We start from the raw sequence: 20,817 nt of genomic DNA on the forward strand, positions 1-20,817 counted from the left end.
AGATTTATAGATTTTTTTTTTAATATTTTCACAAAAATATTTCAATTTAAATTTCAGTATAGAAATTATTAACATTGTTTTTATACTATATGTATGAAGTTATTTTATGTACAAAGATTTGTTTAAAAATACTTTCACCATTTCAATTGCAGCTATTATCTACTTATTAGTTATTGTCTAAAAAAAGAATCTGTATTAAATTTCTCGATTTAATATATAAAAATTCCTAAATTTTGAAGTTATTTTAATTTCGGATAGCTGAGCTATGAATATCGGAAAAAGTGATGAATCCTTAAAACGCGTATAAAATGTTATACATAATTATTATTTTTATCATTTTTGTAATACTTGCTGTAATACTAATTAAATTGTACCATAAAGCAGAATAAAATTCGTTATAAAATCGTAAATTAACCTGTGATACTTCAAATAATAACATCATTTATTTAAGAATTAATGAAAAATTATGTTCTTTAAGTTATATTTTAGCCGATTTATTTCATAAATATGCATATTTACTTAAATTAGATTTTATATTAAATGATGAATATGCCGAATATATCCAAATTATTCGATTTTTAGACTGTATACATCCCCCTAAAAAAGCTTTAAAATCGTTATCAGATATTTGACATAATATATACTAAAATTCCTTCATATTATTATATGTACAGAATTAAAAATTTCTACGCAAATACTTGAAAATATTAAAAAATTTACATACGTATAATGTCAAACATAAGCATAATCTTTATGCAAATGTTCAAATAAAAAATATAATCTATTAATTTTTCTTTCTATCACATAATATATTTATAGTCAGTTTTTAAAATAATACTTCAGTTTTCCCTTACCCTGTCCTTAAAATGCGAAAGAAGGTATTGATACCGTCTCTATGGCAAAGACGATAATGATGGTAAAGGCAGAGGGGGTGGTGGTAATATTTCATTTTCTCCTGAAGCAACATCTGCATGCTCATGGCAATCGACATATAAATGTGTCAAGCTTTCAAGACCTGCCACTGACATCCCCCGGCAATAACGTGTATCTAGGTAATGTAGACTTTTGCAATACAATTTAATAGAGTCGAGAGTGCGATCCGTGAGTTGTGAACATCTCTATAAAAAAAAGACACCAGTGTAAGCTTTAAAAATAGAGAAGTTAATTTTTAATTATAAAAATACCTGTATGAGAAGTCGTTTTAATCTGTGCAATCTCTGAACAAGATATGATATACCAATATCTGATATATTGTAACAGCGGTTTAGATTTAAGTATTCAATTGCCGGATTATTTTTTGATAAATAATCCAATCCAATGTCTGTAATCTGTAACAAAAGGTATGATTTATTATAAATATAAATATTTTTAATATACTATTTGATTGATTTACACCCACTTGTTGACACTGGCTTAAATTTAAGATTTTTAATTCTGGAAAAGCGAATGCATGTTTTAAACTGACATCAGTAATCCTGTTGCACCCAGAAAGATCGAGTTCTTGAAGGCATTTAAGCCTGATCAAAGAGTATCCGGAAAACGAATTTAAAGGTTTAGATACGTTTTCGCAAAGCTTCATGATTTCTCGTTTTCGATCTGCATCGCGTACTATCTCTTCTTCGGCCTTTGACCGTAAACTGATTCTTAATCTGGATTCTGTAAATTCTGGATTATGTGCAACTTGTATTTTTTCAACATATTTGTAGTTACCAATACCCATACCCGTTAAGCCAGCATCACTGACCTCATCGCAATGGCTTATATTTAATGTTTGCAAATGTACAAGCTCCTTGAATATCATCTATAAAAGATAAACTTACTTTTATATGCATGAGCATCATCGCTGGTACAAAAATTTATGATTTACAGAAACTCTCTTAAGTTTTAGTAATTCCTGAAAATTCAGGAAAATAATCAGCATAAAATCTATCAGAGATTATTATTTGTTTTTTTTTCTTATGAATAATACCCTTTTCATAAATCTCCTATAATATTAAATTACAAAATAACAGTAATGAATTGATCTATACATACCTGTATTGTTTTATCGGTAACGCCACTAAAACAATAGCTAAGTTCAAGTTGTCTTAAATTAGGAAAAAATTTGGATATGCATTCAACTGATTCTTCATGAATACGTAGTGCATTTGCTGACAGTATTCGCATATTCTCTTTTCTCATCCTTTTTTCTGTTCTTCTCTGAACATAATTCTTTTCTGGAGGAGCAAAATTGATATTTCCATCAATATTTTGATCCATATTTTCGTCATCTATTATATTACAACCAGAGCAAAGTCCACGAGTAATAGAATCATCGGTAAGTTGTTCGTCTTCCGAGATATTGAGTTCTTTTAAATGTTGTAATAACTGAATATACTTTATACCAATATCGGTTACTTCACGGCATCGTCTTATTCTAAGTGTTTCTAACTTCGTCAAATTTTCACAAATACAGAGTAAACTGTCATCTGCGATACGCACGCTAAAGCTAATATCGAGGACTTTTAAACAAGTCTGATGCTGTGTCATTCCTCTAATGCTTTCAATAGATAAATGATCACATCCTTGTAATATTAGAGACTCTAATCTAAGATTTTGTAGACCTGATAATATAGTTAAAGCAGATGGATCAATCAAAGTATAGCTAAAATTCAAATGCTTCAGTTTATAAGCTTGTCGTCCAAAATAGTCTAATGCATTTATAAAAGTCAGCGTTGATTTTGAAGGATATGGTAAGCCGTAAAAATCAGGATAAAATTTTCTATTCAATCCATAATGAAAGGTCATCTGACATCCCATAAGGCTTAAAGATTCCAAATTTGGACAAATGGCAACTAATCTATTAAAAAGTGCATCACTTAAGAAACGGTTATATCCAAGGCTAAGTTCATAGACATTTTTAAATGTTTCTGAGAGTTCCTTTATGTCATTCTCATCTTCTAAAAGTCTACCAGACATTAGAGACTCCCTGCAATCATTAATATGCAATATTCTCAAAGACTTGCAGCATTTAAAAATTTCTACCAATGTTTTTTCACTTAGATCACAGCACAACTGAAAATTAAAATATGGTATTAGGAAAATATATTCTCATTTCACGAATGTAATACTTAATAATAAGTTAAAATAATTTTACCAGTACTAGACTTTTCATATGAGGTCCATATTGATCCCAAATTGCCATATTCCTCTTTAATTCTACTTTTCTAAAAACAAAGTTGTAAAATGGTCTCGTAGAATGCTGTAAAAGCTCTATCACTTCATTTAAATTGTCTGCACGTGGTCGACCAAGTACCAATTCTACTTCATCTAAAAACTTCATAGCAAGAGATGCTTCATGCCATGTTCGATTAACTAATCCTGCTGCCATCCTATCAGATGTAGACAAGTATGATAATATGTGTATAATCGCCTAAAATTAAAATGAATCTACTTAATAAATTTAATTAGATCAAGCAAAAGACATGAAGTTCAAAAAATAAAAGATGTCTTATCATATTATATATTTATTATGTCTTAATTGAAGTATAACAAATATAGAAAGCAAGTACACAAATATAAAAGTATTTAAATAAAGTGAATCTTTTACATAAACTATTAGTAAAATTTTTACAAAATAAACGTTTTTATTTAGGTTATCATAAATCTTTTATTTTGTACAGTCACTATGTAAAGAGGAAAAAGTAAATGACGTAACGTTTAAATGAAAAATTATGTTTCCCAAATAACAGCTTCGAATGCGGAAGATAATAAGAAACTTACATCTATAGGCAATTGTAAATTATCCGTTTCTGACATGTTATTCATATGATTTTTGCTGTCAGACATTATCGCCATAACAAAAACTATTAATAAGATAACGTGTCGAAGTATCTCGTTTCAACGAATGCTACATCTATCCGGAAATCTGGATTTTAACACTTAGCCAACCGAGTGCACCACAGCGAGCTACACGTTTCTACCGCGCTCGAACAAGCCAACCTATACGCTGTCCATCGCGCATTTTTCCAAGTATCGAGGACTAATATTCACTACTTAAAAACAAAGAAATCTAAAAATTATTTAAGTAGCTAACTATATTTTGCGGTAATAATTTTATTTAACGATTTCATATACTGTTTATACAAAACATCAAATTAAAAGTATATATTAAAAGTATAAAAAAATGTAGGTAAAATTAAAAACATTAAAGATGACTATAGATAAATAACACGACTTGAACGTGAAATTAAAAATTCATAATGCATTTTAATATTTTTTTATAGTGTGGTATCATTCGATTATAACTTTATTTAGTCATAACTGATAGTGTAACTTTTTAATTAATTTTAACACCATTAAATTGGTATATTTTATTATACACTGTACTTTATAAAAACAGAAAAAGTGGTGCAATTAATTGGGAACAATTCCAGGTAAACAATAACTAATAATAACAACAACAAAAAAGAAAACGCATTGCTAAAATCAAAAAGGGAGAACACAGCAATGTTCTTCACAGAGAGGAGATCTTCCCGTTCGGTTGGCTGTGTTAATTTGCCGTTTTATGTTAAATATATCGTGTAACAATCAAATCATTTCTCAAGTGTGTTACAGCTGTTTCGACGATAGTCACGTGCTTTTCTAAAATCACGCAATAGATATAACAGTCCTAATTTGTCATGTAATACATAATACTTATTATAAAACCAGCTAGACACTCTTCATCTTTAATTTTGCTTTGATAGCATTGTTATACAATTTTGCGTTCAGTCAATCGAATCTAGATATTATACAAGTAAACTACATTTTTCTATCTATATATTCATTCTGATATTTCTGTAATATAATATTTAATAAAGATAGATAAGTATTTTTAGATTAAAATATTCACTAATTTCTTTTGATCAATAAAAAGTTTGTAGTTGCATAACGTATGTAGAAATCATTTCGTCTCATTGTCGACGACATATCTACTGATCTGTCAAAACAACAAACCAGCTGGATGGATTTAATGGCATATGTGCCCCACTTTGCGGAAGCGCCGAGTGTGGAGGTAAATTGATCTCTTTAGTAGTCCTTGAGTAACATAATTCAATCACTAATATGACTATACAAACGCAACGCTTCAAATTTATCATTCACTAACACAACCATATAATTTTGACATTAAATAGCGTGCTCCGGTTATTCAACATATCTGCGAGCAACCGCAAGAAGAAGATGAAATAAAGAATATTATAAAAGGAAACCGGATTTGGAATAAATTGAATCGTTGGTTTTTAAAACTACGTATTTTGTCTAGGAGACATCCCTTGACTCGCTGGTGCCTTAAAAGTACAACCGCAGTGAATTATGAGATTTCAAGACACCTAAAATCACATCGTTACATGATACATCCTTTTAGTTTATTCAGGTTGTCTTTAAATTCTTTTCTTTTGATAGTTTATATGTACATATTAATGATGCTAATTTTCATAGGATTGTTTGGGAATCGTTAATGATTGTATTTACATTTGTGGCTCTTTTGGTTACTCCAGTGTCCATCACGTTTTTCTTTGGCAGACATACTAACTGGCACGTGATTAACGACACGATGAATATAGTGTTTCTCTGCGATATTGTAATGTGGTTCTTTACTGGATATTATGATTATCGAACGAAAGTCACTGTCCTTGACCCTGTCATAGTAGCGCGGTACTTTCATTTCTAGATGATACTGCTAATCTATCGATGCTATACATTACCACTAATCAATTTTTTTATCAGTAATCTCAATATATTTTTTGTATAGGAAATACTTGCAGAGCTATTTCTTCATAGACATCTTGACCGTGTTACCTATAGGACTCATTGATTATATTATACCTAACTCGATGTGGTATTGTACTACATTAAACATGATGAAGATATTAAGAGTCCGCAATATCATCGTTTATTTTAGTAGAGTTCGCGATGTTAGTACATAGTTCGCATTGAAGATCGCGAAGAAAGAATAGCTGATTAGAATGATTTCGTAATTTCAGGTGTATAGAATAAGTTTTCAATTGCATAAAATTCTAGAGTCGTGCACGGTCGTGATAATATGCATTCATTGGGCTGCTTGTCTACAATATTATGTCCCCATATCTGTAGATACATTAGGTACTTTAAGCAACAAGTTAGTATTTGCAATCCAATAAATTTGTTTTTTTTATCAATTCTGAGTTTATATTCAGCTCTTGGATCAAGTCGTCACATTTTGTAATTAAACGAACGAAAGTACAAAAATACCTCGTGTGCCTGCATCGTTCGATTGTCGCTTGTGCTCGCTCTGCTCACTATTTGGATATGAAAACGCAAGAAGATATTATACTAAACTTGATCCTAACGATCATCGGATTCCTTGGTAACGTATTTTTATTAAGTAAGTATCTCCTATACCAGATGTTATCTTTAGATTTACAAATTGTAACTGCATTTCTTGTAGCGCAATTCTCTCAACTAATGACAACGATCAATATAACTATCAAACGTCACCTGAAAATAATACAGCAGTTACAGGAGTACATGCGATACAAGGAGCTTCCACATGCCCTACAACGTCGGCTATTAACTTTCTACCATTACCGCAACAGAAAGAGCTTCGAAAGGAATAAGAAAATAATAAATGAAGTTTCGCCATATTTACGAGAGGTTTATCCATCCTAACAATACTTCGATAAAATTATTTAGAATCAATAATTCTTCTTAATATTCTATATATCTAGAAAAGAGAATATATACATATAATCAGATATTTTAATGATAAACATTTATCCTCCAGGAACTTATACTGCATAATTATTTGAGACTGATTAATAGCGTAGAATTATTCAAGCATTTACCGGAAACTGTAATCGTACAATTAACGAGTTCATTACACTCTGAGATCTATATGACTGGCGATGAAATCGTCAAAGCTGGTACCCGTGGTGAAGCTTTGTATTTCATTTCATCCGGTACCGTAGCAGTTTACACTGCCGTGGGAAAAGAAGTAACATTAACATTATCGTAATTCTTTATCGACTATTACTTATCTTTTTCTCATACTTTTCGTTTGTTGTGCGAAACATAAAGGTTTGTCACTTGGAAGACGGAAGTTATTTCGGAGAGATCGCTCTGGTGATGGACACCGAGCATAGAATAGCAACCATAGTTGCGGTGGAAACTTGTGAAATCTTTGTATTATATCGCCACGACTTTCAGAGATTCATATCACCGTATCCTGATCTCTTGAACCGGCTGCAAAATGTTGCTCTTGAACACTTAAACGAAAGCCTTCTTCTGGACTCCACGCAGGATTTAGGAATTTCTACCACGCCGCAATATATTAATATAAGCAGTATAAAAAGCAGAAGAATATAGTTATAAATATAAATAAAAGTTAGATATCCATCCCATGATTCAAATATTAAAATCCACATTGATATGTTTAAATTTTACTTTCAATTTTCATTTTAATTTATTACATATGTTTTTAAATACTTCACGTAACATAAAGATTCTCATTTTTTTAACAGAATAGAATAGAAAATTCATCATAATTCACTTTATACAAATTAACAACGATAAATTTTTCTTCTGTACGGATTCCTATACGACTGTTGATAAACTGACATGAGTCTCCAATGTTCTGGAAAGTCGGCGTCTCTACATCCATTAACAACACTAAATGGAGGAGCTAAAGTATTGATGCAAGGAGACTTTCTAACACAAGGCGTTTTTAGTTTCGATATCGCTGTCTTGCTTCCGCATTTTTGTTGATTGTTTTCAGCCTTTTCTGTACCCAATGCCAATCCGACGGCTGATTTAATCAATCTAGGATCTTCACGTGTATTTCTAGTCTGGTCTTTGCAGGCAACGCACTTCCTGAAATATCCTGCTGTTGGTCGTTCATCAACTTGAACCTGCTTTGAAATTTTTATTCCATTCAAGCCATTACAAAGACTATCACTGCAGCATTTCACGCTTTTATAATCTCCTTTCTTATTTCCGTTTTTTGAGCAATCTAAATCTCCCTCTAATTTACAATGATATTGACGGCAAGTACAACCTTTCTCGTTTCTCGAAATTCTAGAATGAGCGGTGGGTCTAGAAGTATGTTGAACAAGAGAAAATATAGCTGGCGCGAGTCCACCTTCTGACCCATCGATATGAGTAGATCTAGGTGGTTCATAAACTGGATTTATTGGAGTTTCCCAACAAATAGCTAGATCCATCTTCGTCTTGGGCTCCTTGCAGCCTAAAACTGGTCCATAATGCTTAGTCAAGCTCATGAAACGATCTTCAATTTCATGCTTACAACATTCACAGCATTTCTTCGACGAGATTCCATTACGACATTCTTCTGGTTTTACATCTTTGAAAACCGAGTCGTTGACTTTGTCAGGAAGGGGTTGATGTTCCAAATTCTCTGCATGAAGCTTCTTCGCTATAGCAAATTGATCGTAACAGGCTAATCGGTTCTCTGGCAGTGGTTCTGGAAGTTCTTCCTTAACGCATCTTTTTCTGGAAGCGTTTGGCACATTCCTGTTCAATGAAGATATTCTTAAATTTCCCGAAACGTATCGTGGCTGGCAACATGCGTGGGACTCGTCTTCCCAACTGATTAATTTTCCCGAACAGTGAGCGCAACACTTCTGAGTCTTCATATTTATCGGTCTTCATTTCCTCGTTCTTTTCGGATAAATCAATCCATAAAAGATATACAAATGGAACGTAATTTTTTAGACTGAAGATAAGTCCTACTAAATTATTTACTTGAAAAATATAAATAAAATGCTTCTTGAATTTTTTGTTAGATCTTGAAAATCTGATTTGCCAAGTGTATATCTGCCAGTTCCCGTGTCCAGCTTGAACCAATGACTGTAGGAATGCTACTTCCTACCTGAGAGTTAACGACGATGGTTGTTTGCTTGACAACGTGATAGCTCGATAATCACGATGCTCTACATATGTAGTTATACGAAGCTAATCTTAGGTCCAAATAATTTTAGAATTTATAGAATATCTCGAGAATGAATCTTTGAATGGAAGACGGGTTTAAGGATAATTAAGAAATTATTCGATTATATTATCTAATTACGATTTCTAGACATGAAACTATTTAAGTATTTTAAGCTTAGGATTTCCTAATAATTGTTTATGTCGATTCTTGGAAAGATGACGACCGTATAGATAGATTATTTTAAAATAAAACGTCTGAGTCGCCTGTATGTTAGATGGATTCACGCGACCAGAAAAGTTCTTAAATCGTCTGTAATTCCTCGTATCGTTGCTCAATGTAGATGCGTACGTGTCTTTTAACAAATTCGTTGTGCTTCGAATCGGGAATCACCAGTTACGACGGGGAAATACGGTGAATCTGTTTTATATCGTTCATTACCCAGGATTACTGATTTGGAACTTTACCGTTCGTTACCGCGTACATCAAATATCATTCTTTTTCGACGAAATCAGCGAACATGAAAATATAATTTGAAAACTTGTTTTTATACGTATTTTTAAAATAGGATCCACGTACATTACTAACTTGAAATAATAAAGTTTGTATTATTGCTAGGATATTGTTAGAATTTTGTTTACATTTTACATTCTCGTGTTTCTCTGACTTCGCAAACAAAATTTACATATTATTTATAGCCGCACATCGATGATCTCGTAAGATCCCATTGGAGCAATGCCATTCCCCTTCTACTGCTGAAGTCTTGACATAAAGCGTCAGAACGCGTCAGAACGCATCTTTAAATGTGGCTAGAAAAGCACGTGGTAGTTGCAGTTTACATGTAAACTCTAAACCATTTCTTTTTACTCGTCTACATACCTAAATTGTTTAAAAAGGAAATTTAATATAGTCAAACAAATAACTACATGTGATATATTGTAGAAGCATATTGAAACTTAGTTATTTTCAATAAAAATAGAAGTGATCATTGATTTTATTCTACTTTCAACTTACTTCTAAGAATTGTTTGAAGACTCTACATAGCACAGCAAAGTGAATCGATCCAGCGTAAAGAAACAGTACAACTAAATGATTGGTATCAGTAAACAGTAGCCTTGAAACACAAATGGTAAATCCAAGGGAAATACGACGTATGACATCACAACAACGGACATGAATCAGCTTGTTCTCATCTAGTGAATGAACAGAAGCATTGTATTAAAACGTTTCAGTCAAGTTTAAAAGTGTTGCCAGTCGAAGCCCTTGTGACACACGAAAACTTATTTAAACGAAAGAAACGCAACGCGAGATACAAGGAACATACATCGTAGTGATATTCAAGAGAGGTAGATAATATAAGCCACAGACTCTTGTGTTTGCAATACTAATTCGTATCTGATTTATTTTTTCCTGCTACATTCTAAAAGAAAAGAGCATTATCGGGAAACGAGGAAACCAAAAGAAAGAAGGTGCTTTTAGAACTTCTATGAAACTTGTTGGAGGTGATTATCTCTTCTCGTTGTTATTCGAATAACGTTGAAGATATATTGACAGTGGTTGAACGAACGTATTTTCTGCAAGTTAAATATGGCTGAACCAAGAGATAAAAGTGATGAAATGATTATTTATATGGATAAGGTTGGTGATAAAGAACGATTGACAGAACCATTGACTTATAAACCTTTAGCACTAAAGACTATATCGCGTTCCGGTTCCATGCTCGAGACAGACAATACAAACAATCCACGACCGACGTCCGGCCCAGAAATCGATGATCTAGAACCGGCAGGAAGTTTTCCGACAGGATTTGGTCCTCGGATAGGAATTGATGATGGTCTCCTGCCAAGTGAACCAGAAATCCCAAGAACTCCATTTTTACCATCGCCATCTATGCCGCCTATTCAGCCGATACCTGACGTGAATATCTACCAACACAAGAAAACGCTCGCACAAGGAATGATGGATCTGGCTCTTTTGTCTGCTAATGCAAATCAGTTGCGTTATGTTTTACAAACTGACGGGGGGCATCCGTATTATTATCCATCATTGGTGCTAATAGGCAGCAGCCTAATATTACAAATTGCAGTGGGAATAGGGTTAATTTGGAATAGTAGATACGACGTTAATGATAATGCTCAAATGTGCAAGGCCAACCGGGCTAATAATTGGACAGTGATCGGTATATTTCTAGTAACAATTTTTAATGTCTTCATTTCGTCATTCGGCGTTGTTGATCAAGTATCAGTAATGCCTATAGTATCTAGAATTGATAGTGAAAGTGAAAATTAATAACAAATAACTGCGCGTATCATTATTTTATACCATAAATTTAAGATATTTAAATGATAAAAAGGTATTGATTTTTATTTTACTATAAAAATGAGACTTCAACACAGTGGGGGATTGACTGTAATATTTCTTTTAGTTTCTTAGAAAGTTCCTCTTTCCTTTTGTCTAAATCTTCTGTTTTTTTGGTCAGGTCACCAGAAATTTCCATTAGCCACCTTTCTATTTCTGTGTTATTACCTTGGACCTTTAATAAACGTGAAATGCATTTGGGTTCATAATCTTGAGAATTAATAGTTTCTTCTTTAGATGATAAAGTTTCAAGTTTTTCTTCAATCACAGAACATAACAAAGAAATAAACTTTGAAACTTCATTCCAATCTACACCTTCAAAGCTGGTGTTCAGTGATTTATTATGTTCTTGAACTACTGTTACCTGTAATTTTTATTACCGGTATTGTATTCTATTTTATAAGATAAAATGTGCGAATATAATATCAAATTTCTTCCATTTACCATCCATTCAAAAAATATATGTTTCTTTTTAGACCACTTCATATGTATATCTAATAAACTAGCAATAGTTGATAATTCTTTTATATATTTTTTGTCTTCATTGGAAAGTGCATTTTTATTGGTAGTTGAGATACGTTTTACCAGTGCTGTCTCTGATACACTTAGATGTGGAAGACCACAAACTTCAACACTTGCAGTATGAATTTTGCTTATTAACTTAGCCTTCTCAGAAATCAGTTCAGATATCTCTTTTATATTATAATTTACTTTACCATTTAAGTACAATATATTATTTATCTGTGCACTGAATGTCTCTGGTATATTATACTGTGTTTCCTTCTTCTAAAGCATAATTAAGTTATAAATACCTTTTACTTGATATTTTCATTTAATTCAGTTAATTACCTGTTGTACGCTATTCAACCGTGAACATTCTCTTCCTAGCACACTATTAGACAGATTTATGTGAGTGATAACACTTAGAATATCTTGTGTTCCAAGAAGCCATGCAAATGCTAATAATAATGGTCTGTTATTTTTACTACTCTCGCTTAAAGCATAAAACTCTATTGCAGGGTATTGTAAATATGCAAAACACAATTTGGTAGCCCATATTGTATCTAAAAGAAAGATTAATCTTGTAAATACTAGCATCAATTAAAAAGTTCTGAAAGAAAGAACTAACAAAAGTTACCATATTTTTGAAAATCAATTTTAATTTGTTTTTCTTTTACAGCATAATAGCTTAAGACATTCAGTGCTGTCCAAAACGTTCTAGTCTAATACAGAAAAGATTATATATTAGAAATCCTTATTTCATAGATGTTAAAACGTGTAGCGTTATACATAGAAAGGTTATGTGATATCGTGCATAATACTCACGACATTTTCTGCCGTGCTATTAAATTTTGCCAGCCTAAAATATTCAGGTTTCATCACGATGTTGATTGAGAAATTTAAATGCTGACATAATAGAGACAAAACACTCTTTATATCAGACATTATTGTAATTTAAATTGAGCTAATATTTCACGTGTACAGATTTACTTGATTTCACGCGCGTTTTTTATACTGCCAAACCGTTCCAAAAACCGTTTCATCTATTCAAATAAATTCAGTTTCAATGAAAGCTAATTTTCTTTGTTATATAGAATTCTAATATATCCTAAAATTTCGCTGTTATTCAAACGTTTCAGTGAAATTTCATGCTTTGCATTTATAATTCTTGAAATATATGGCTATTACGGCTATATACGGCTATATACGGCTACAAAATGACCGGCTAGTATTTGGGGCTTTAAGAAAACAAAGAAAACGGTTTCCCAGGTATCGATGGATATCAGGTAGTTTTGATCCCTAGCGGCAAATATAAGTACCTTCCGACTTAAATTTAGACGATAATAAATATGAACATTAGGTAGGCTCAGGTTAAAATACGGCATTTCATTTTACACTAACAGTTACTATTTGTTCTGGTTTATTTATATACATATAATTATTTTTCTCTCGAAGTTTCTTATCCTTTACTTATTTCTAAACCATTTATCCTAATTTATATTTATTCTGATTAATTCTTCAAGTACCATCAAAACTTGCATGTATACAGCAAAATCTCAGTAGTATTGTTTATTAACGATAGATATTTTATTTTAATGGAAAGTAAAAAGAGAAAATCAATATTAACATTCAAACAAAGATATTAATTTAGCGCACGATAAGAATGAAAGTATAGAATATGAAAGAAATGAAATATAAAGAAAAATATATATGAATATATGTGAATGAACGGTAAAGAAAAATATATACAATGAAACGGATTGTATACCTGATGTTACTGTTATACAAATATCTATGATGCATCGCAGATGTCTCTTGCCCCATTACCTGGAGTACTAATTGTAAGAAACTACAATTACAAGCCATTGCCGTGACTGTGACTAAAACTCTACCTGGTACGCAAGGAACAGGTCAATTGTGTACGATCAGTCGAACGTATAAGATCGCCGAGTAATCAGCCGAAGTTTCAGTCTTGTTGTCGAAGTCGCCGTAGACGCGTGTGATCTTTGCCCTACGAACAGTTGGCGAACAAAATCAATAAACAAATACAGTGTTTCTAAATATTTTCCGAATAAAACAGTGCAAATTTTGTGACTTATTAAATATTAAAAGTATTAGAAAGATGACCTCGAAAATCTTTAGACTCACCGAACTTTGTTTTTTAATAACGCTACTGGTAAGAAATCAGCTTTTTTTTAGATACATGTATACTGTGATAGAAATGTGGATATAGCTTTGAGTAGTTCAGATTATCTAAATATTAAGACCAAAATTATTATTCACGGGTATTTCGTAGCCGCGAACTACTTGTTGAAATAATAACTGATTTCATTTTGTAAACGATGAACGTTCAGTTTTAATTTTCCTTTCGTAGTTAATAGGATTAAATTATGCTGTAAATAATAATCCATCCGCAATATCTAAAAGAGATTATTTAGTCAGAAAAAAGTTACTGTGAGAGATAAATCAAAATATAATCATCTTGTGTAGAATTATTCTTTTTTTGAATGTTAAATTCATTGTAAAACATTTGAAGTTAACATTTACTATATTTACGTAATTCGTGGTTTGTTGTCGTGTAACAGAATCTTAGTAGTCAAGATAAACTTAGATGAAGTTAAATTATATCAGCCTTCTGTTACTTCTGAGCTGATGAACCGTGATAAAAGAGTATCTTTCTAAGAAATAATATATCTCTCTACCTTTATTTAATATTTAGTATATCTATTTATAAATTAGCTATAGAGAATGAGATTAGAGAAAAAGATGTAAAGACATTAATTTTAATTTGTATATATTTGTCATAAATATTTAATATCTTTTTAATTCGACGTTTACAATTCACGAAATTTGATAACATAATATTTGTTATAGGAGTAATATATTTTCTTACCATTCAACACTTACTTTTTGAATATAATAAATTATCATATTTCTTGGAGCCTGTTTAAGAATAATCCATGCCGAATAAACTGGTGAATACCGGTATAAAATTAAATATTAATTTGTCTAGATAAGTTCTCAACATCGCCGGTGTATTTTTTTTAATTTCTCGACGTTTCGTTATTATTGAAAGTTCAAGTTCATTAAAAGTATCAATCCTGCTATTGCTCATTCGTTTATGAAACTACATCTTTTATCTCTTTTTTTCTTTAAATGTTGTCACTTTATTGATGTAATTTGCATCGGATCTGTGAAAGCCTTTACATAAATTCTGTACATATTGAGAAATATATAATCGAAGCATTATTGATTACGACTCATTTATTCGATCTTGAAATGTCTTATTTAATAAGGAAAGAACAAAGATACAAAAGCTAAGATAAAAAACAGAGAGATAGTGTAATCTACAAGGAAAAGATTTTCTTATTCCTGGAATTCGTTAATCAAGCATAAGAGTAAATAAAAGTTTATATGGTTAACATTGATAAAAATAATAATATAATAAGTAATACTATTTTAAGAAATAATGGAACTTTTAAGAGCATAACATTTTCGTGATAAGGCATTTATCACGATGCGTCTGTAATTTCAATTAATTTTACTGAAACATGCAATACTTATATTATTTTTAGAAGATGATTGTTGAACTTAACTATCTTTTTACATTTATTGTTACTTTTTACAGATGCCACAAAATATTTTCGTGCAATCAAAAGACATTCACCAAAGTACTATTAAATTGGCAAATCGACACAAAGGTATGATTGTAAACCATAATTGGCGACAATTTTAAAATAATGACTTTTGAGAAAAATGTTGAAAAGCATGTATATACTGAAAGCATAAAGTAGTCATCCAGTAGTTAATCATATTATTATAATTGAAGAAATTAATGTTTAATCTTTAGTAAATTATATTTTTTATATTTTATTAAATCATTCATAACGTGGCATGCTATTAGATGACACGATTATATTTCCTGGAGAAAAGAGACACGTGCCCCCCGCTTGCAAAGGATCCACTTATTGTGAGAACGTAGATTCTTATCCCGAAGATATAGTGAATAGGGCGCTTCGAATAAACGAAAGCATTAAATATCTTTCTAGTGTAGATGGAGTAAGTACAATGCAATATTTTTCAATACTCAAAGACCTTTTAAACAATTTTTGAACTGTTGTAACAAATTTTGTACGATTTTAGGTTGATATAGGACAGAGGCTCATGCCAAACGATGAACTATCCCTTTGCGTAGCTGATGTAAGTACTTATGTATAAACAATAAAAAATATGTCATCTTTTTTTGTTATAAAAATGAATATAATACGATTGAATATAAAAATGGTAAACTTTTCATTTCTACTATTTCTAATTTCATTACTATTCAAGGAGCAAATTATATTTCCTCAATCAGCGGAGAACAAAGACAATGAATGGAAATTCATCGCGAATCAAAAAAATTTCAAACAGGGCATACGGATTGAGAAGTGTAGGTAAGTATACCGTAAAATATCACAATAGACTTATTTTCTACAATTTTCTAAAAGATATACAAATGTTATATTTTACAAGAAAATAGTATAAATATTTTTGTATGGTTTACAGAACGGAGGGCGCCAGCTGTAGCGTGATAAGTGGACTTGCTGCAGGTTACGAAACAAGTTGCAAGCAAAAATTCATTTTTAGAGAATTGTTATCAATATCGGAAAACGGTAGTGTTGCTCCAGATATTTTCCGATTCCCAGCGAGTTGTTGCTGTTTTGCAACACTCACTGGAAATCTACTTACAAGAATGGGTATAGGGCAGCAAAGTCAAATTACATCTACTACAGCACCTATTAAAAATAGATGAATAAATTGAAAAATATTTTTCTATACAGTTTTGACATAATATGCATAGGTATATAAATACATATACATATATACACACATATATATATATACACACATATACATATATATATGTATATATGTGTGTGAATATGTAAAGAAAATATAAAACAACTCATGTAAGATAAGTTTATCAGCTTATTGTTAGCTGTTGGATCTAAACTTATAAGAAATTAAAATACTCGTAGGCATTTTTCCGATCATCCATATTTTATGGATATTCGAATACTAATTTAAAAGAACAGCGTATTGATACGTGTACATATCTAAACATTTAAAGTACAATTTATCTAAATGTGTTTATACTTCCTTTCTTATAATTATACATTTTTTACAATTGCAAAAAGTTTTGTAGTAGGAATGAAATGACTTTATATCATGTGATACTATTTGATATGTTAGTGACATTGATAATGCGATTCTTAGTTTAAGAATATTGTTTCTTATGTACTCATTCACCAGCTATATCTTACATAAAATAAAGATTATAATGTTTATATTTGTTATGAAAAATATGTAATATAAAAAAGATGAAACAATATACTCCACAAAAACATATGGAAAATATATGTATATTTACATCCAAAGGATCCACTTTGTTCTAATTTGTCAATACGCGAGTTTATTCTTACACATTAAATACAGTACTTACAATTTTATTCTATTCATTATTTTTTCGCAAAATTTTCTACAAGTGATCCAATGTTTATACATTATGAATTAAACATTCTTTTTACCTAAATTTCGAAGACATAAATAATTCGTGATGCACAGAGGATAAAGATATTCAAGAAATTACATGTACATTTAAATTAAGAATATTTTTCTGAGTTATCTAGCAAATTTATAGATCTACATTGGTCATTGGGAGAATTTCTTTAAAACCCCCTGTTTCCTTTTCTTTCACATTGGTTCATGGTTATATCCTCGACAGATCACAATTTGTAATTTTAAAATATAACAAACAATGATTAGCATAATTCATGAGATTTAATAGAATGGTTATAGACTAGGCAAATACATATAAATCATTTTCTCAATTTTTGACACATCTACGTTCCGAAAATTACCTAATATAGGTTTATACACCCTATTCAAGGATGAATACAGAAGTAGGAAAAATGGGCCGTGCTTTGTGAACATGAACGTTCACCATGTATACGCTAAAAATATCTATCGATTAGTCAGCACAGGTGAGCTATGCAGAATACATTCTTTTCTTTTTACAAAAACACTACCTAGTAACACGGAGTACTTATATTCGCACTTGCAATTATAAGAACAGTATCTAATACTTATTAATGAGAAATCTACTACTATAAAAGTTCTTCTCATATCCAAAAAACAAGTAAATATGATTAACATGTAATATAACAGTTATTATGTTATTACATTACCATTTACATTAACAAACATCGATTTTCTTTTAATGGAAGTATAATTGTAAGTAAAAAATGCACCTGGAAGAAGTTGTGTACAATATGGCAGTTTCTGTTTCTATTAGGTATCCAGTCTTTACTATGTATAAAATTGGAGATTCAAATAGCATGAAAGTCAAATACTTATTTACAATTAAAATGTTAATTTCAATTGCGAAATTATCTCTGTATGAATGAGAGTAACTTTTAGTGTAATATACTTAAGATACATCAAAAAATAAAAATGATTTACATTGTGTGTTTACAAAGCTTTTGTTTGTGTTAATCTTAAACATATTCAAAGTATTTTTTTTGAGCATATTCTGAAAATACAATGTAACAGCATGTATGTCCACCCTCATACAAAGATTATAAATGTTAAAAATTAGTCATTTTTTTTAGTCATGTCAGAAGATTATTTGCAGAACAATCTGAAATTGCTTTATAATTGTTTTCAACATGCCTGAAATGAAAATAATTGATATTTTGTTAAAAACTTATACTTTCTTATAGTATTTTAATGCATATTCCTGATGTACCTTGACACTGTATGCATTGTCATAGCCTCCTTTCATTTGCATTTGTGCCTGAATATTTGACAATTGTGCATTGCTCATATCGAGATCTCCACTACTAATATGTCCAGTATGCCTAAAGTTTGTAGGTACTCCTATCATGCTACGATCTATCCTTAATCTCTGATGTGACCTCTGTCTTCCATTCCGTGTCCTTGGTCCTTGTTGCATCAAACAACAGGTAAAGCACTGTACCCAAAGTTCTCCACTGCCAGCCATTATTTGCTTCAATTACGTGCTTTGAAATCTAAGACATATTTTGAAAAATACAAATAAATATGTGTATTATAAATATATATATGTATACATATAAAAATATACATTATGAATATGTAGTTAGCATATAAAAATTTTCTTATTGCATATATACAAACAATTCTATATATATATATATTTGAATAAGTCTGGAAACAAATAATTAACATTAAAATTATAAATTAAAATTTAGATCAAATAATTATCAAACAATACAATGTAAAATTTAATTTCTGCTTTTTTCTAAAAATGGTTATTATTTGAAACAATTTTTATGAATCAAATTGATAAATTGTCTTTATCGTTATGCGAATGAGTCAGACAAAAACGAAAGAGTATAGATTAATAAGAAGTTCGTGCACTTACAAAGTCGTCAAGTAATCGTACTGTCGTTCGGTCTAACCTTCGTGATGGCTCGAGACTCAAAGGCAGAGAGAAGCAAAACAAACATTCCCTTTTGATCGATGAGTTTACATGTGTCTGCAAAGGACATTGAGGCTATTTGTACATTTATACGACATAAACATAAATTAAGACCTATGGAACAATGTTAAGGATTTGCGTGAGGAATAAACACTTGACTCCGTGGGAGAACAAAGAGTAACGAATAAGACGTACCGGTTTATAAGATGTAGACTTTTGTATTAATTTCCACAAGGCACGTAGATCTGCGTCCTTCTTTCCACTTCTAATCAATTCATGGAACTATCCTAAGAGGATTGTTTTTCACTACATGTTTTATTAACATATTTCGAAGAGGACCTAACAGCAATTACTTTATCGGTCCTTTTTCTGAAATAATCCAAATGATGTTCAAAACAATTTCGGGTTGGTAAAATATAAAATACGAATTTCAATGTGATCAACGGTGGTATAGTGAATTATACTATACCACAGAGGAAATAAGAGTGGTTACGCTTATGATTCTGGTTGTTCTCGGATTAGTGCTGCACCATGCGGCCAAGTGTTGAGTTCAATTAAAGTTAGCACGCACAAGAACCTTTATAATTAGAGATCTGCCCTGTTTGGTTGCAATTTAGCATATATAAGAACCTATCTATTTAAGCTTAAAGTTAGGGATCTGCCTTGTTTGGTTACACACTAGCATAGACAAGAACCTATTGAGTTCCACGCTACAAGAACCTATTTAATTGTACAGTTTTACTGAAAAGTTCATATCTACTTTTCTATCTGAGATAGACAAGTATGAAAATAACAAAATCATTATTGCTCATAGCAATATTATATATGTAAATACTTTACATAACAAATAGCCTAAAAATACCAAACTTTAATATTGCATAATTTTTTAACCAGTACAATGGATTCCTGAACTTCAAATCCTAATTCGAAGACTAAATAATTATATGAAGAAAAAAGGGTGTACCTTTAACCCTACTTTATATGTATCATCGTTCAAAGATATAGTAAACAATTAATTTCTCTTTCTTAGGAAACTTAGAATTAGTTTCATTATTGCGCGATTTTGTCATTCTCATACTTGTCTATCTCGGATAGAAAAATTGATATGAACTTTTCCGCAGAATCGTACAATTAAATAGGCTCTTGTAGCGTGGTACTCAATAGGTTCTTGTCTATGCTAATGTGCAACAAGTTAGGACAAATCCCTAACTTTATAGGTTCTTGTGCATGGTAACTTTAGTTGAATTCAGCACATCGTCGCATGGTGCAGCACTAGTTCGGGGATACCAGCTCCATAAGCGTGAGCACTCTCAATTTCTCTCTGATATGGCGTCACATTAGTGAGGTGCTGCCATCTGTTGGATTCCGACTGAAATCAAGAAGAAGTAATAGGAATATAGAACGTACAAGTAGGAATCAGCAACGAAGAGTGCGACAAGGAGAGAAATACTGTGCCACAAGGACAGATATATTTCTCCGTTTGATCTATGCGCTTTTCGCATCGTATAATAAA

General features: G+C 31.1%; 7 protein-coding genes across 13 annotated transcripts; 3 read left to right on the plus strand and 4 right to left on the minus strand.

The window, feature by feature from the left end:
- Positions 1 to 702: 702 nt before the first annotated feature.
- Positions 703 to 11,559, minus strand: LOC100746565 (dynein regulatory complex subunit 6). 6 transcript variants are annotated; one of them, XM_033318374.1, is made up of 7 exons: positions 3,763 to 3,891; positions 3,137 to 3,412; positions 2,035 to 3,054; positions 1,723 to 1,801; positions 1,400 to 1,656; positions 1,185 to 1,328; positions 703 to 1,118 (listed from the first exon to the last, which is right to left on the minus strand). In XM_033318374.1, the coding sequence occupies exons 1-7, from the start codon at positions 3,835 to 3,837 to the stop codon at positions 894 to 896; spliced, it is 2,076 nt and encodes a 691-aa protein (XP_033174265.1). In that variant the 5' UTR covers positions 3,838 to 3,891; the 3' UTR covers positions 703 to 893. The 6 variants fall into 6 exon arrangements, with proteins under 6 accessions (XP_033174265.1, XP_003486029.1, XP_033174266.1 ...); XM_003485981.4 differs by having other exon boundaries at positions 709 to 1,118; positions 1,400 to 1,801; XM_033318375.1 differs by lacking the exon at positions 3,763 to 3,891 and adding an exon at positions 11,471 to 11,559 and having other exon boundaries at positions 713 to 1,118; positions 1,400 to 1,801; positions 3,137 to 3,206.
- Positions 4,952 to 7,385, plus strand: LOC100741690 (potassium/sodium hyperpolarization-activated cyclic nucleotide-gated channel 1-like). The gene is made up of 9 exons (XM_012394522.3): positions 4,952 to 5,035; positions 5,157 to 5,395; positions 5,461 to 5,676; positions 5,774 to 5,936; positions 6,006 to 6,139; positions 6,198 to 6,385; positions 6,449 to 6,654; positions 6,785 to 6,994; positions 7,078 to 7,385. Exons 1-9 carry the CDS (start codon positions 4,985 to 4,987, stop codon positions 7,363 to 7,365), a joined length of 1,695 nt encoding a protein of 564 aa, XP_012249945.1. The 5' UTR covers positions 4,952 to 4,984; the 3' UTR covers positions 7,366 to 7,385.
- LOC105682146 lies at positions 7,529 to 9,186 on the minus strand. The gene has a single exon (XM_012394574.3). The coding sequence runs from the start codon at positions 8,649 to 8,651 to the stop codon at positions 7,560 to 7,562; it is 1,092 nt and encodes a 363-aa protein (XP_012249997.1). The 5' UTR covers positions 8,652 to 9,186; the 3' UTR covers positions 7,529 to 7,559.
- LOC100741810 (ninjurin-1) lies at positions 10,503 to 11,312 on the plus strand. Its single transcript, XM_012394575.3, has one exon. It carries the CDS (start codon positions 10,532 to 10,534, stop codon positions 11,231 to 11,233), a length of 702 nt encoding a protein of 233 aa, XP_012249998.1. The 5' UTR covers positions 10,503 to 10,531; the 3' UTR covers positions 11,234 to 11,312.
- LOC100746688 lies at positions 11,306 to 13,216 on the minus strand. Of its 2 annotated transcripts, XM_033318386.1 has the most exons (5): positions 12,629 to 13,215; positions 12,441 to 12,525; positions 12,156 to 12,366; positions 11,747 to 12,089; positions 11,306 to 11,666 (listed from the first exon to the last, which is right to left on the minus strand). In XM_033318386.1, the coding sequence occupies exons 1-5, from the start codon at positions 12,746 to 12,748 to the stop codon at positions 11,316 to 11,318; spliced, it is 1,110 nt and encodes a 369-aa protein (XP_033174277.1). In that variant the 5' UTR covers positions 12,749 to 13,215; the 3' UTR covers positions 11,306 to 11,315. The 2 variants fall into 2 exon arrangements, with proteins under 2 accessions (XP_033174277.1, XP_033174278.1); XM_033318387.1 differs by having other exon boundaries at positions 11,747 to 12,090; positions 12,157 to 13,216.
- A 337-nt stretch (positions 13,217 to 13,553) lies between these two features.
- LOC100741929 (protein spaetzle) lies at positions 13,554 to 16,676 on the plus strand. Its single transcript, XM_024372702.2, has 6 exons — positions 13,554 to 13,979; positions 15,432 to 15,504; positions 15,708 to 15,862; positions 15,947 to 16,003; positions 16,133 to 16,236; positions 16,349 to 16,676. Exons 1-6 carry the CDS (start codon positions 13,926 to 13,928, stop codon positions 16,593 to 16,595), a joined length of 690 nt encoding a protein of 229 aa, XP_024228470.1. The 5' UTR covers positions 13,554 to 13,925; the 3' UTR covers positions 16,596 to 16,676.
- A 77-nt stretch (positions 16,677 to 16,753) lies between these two features.
- LOC100746919 (CDC42 small effector protein homolog) lies at positions 16,754 to 19,806 on the minus strand. Its single transcript, XM_003485984.4, has 4 exons — positions 19,500 to 19,806; positions 19,248 to 19,361; positions 18,591 to 18,873; positions 16,754 to 18,514 (listed from the first exon to the last, which is right to left on the minus strand). The coding sequence occupies exons 3-4, from the start codon at positions 18,843 to 18,845 to the stop codon at positions 18,506 to 18,508; spliced, it is 264 nt and encodes an 87-aa protein (XP_003486032.1). The 5' UTR covers positions 18,846 to 18,873; positions 19,248 to 19,361; positions 19,500 to 19,806; the 3' UTR covers positions 16,754 to 18,505.
- Positions 19,807 to 20,817: the final 1,011 nt, after the last annotated feature.

The sequence above is a fragment of the Bombus impatiens genome, unplaced genomic scaffold, assembly GCF_000188095.3.
Source record: "Bombus impatiens unplaced genomic scaffold, BIMP_2.2 scf_0091, whole genome shotgun sequence".
Classification (NCBI taxonomy): domain Eukaryota; kingdom Metazoa; phylum Arthropoda; class Insecta; order Hymenoptera; family Apidae; genus Bombus; species Bombus impatiens.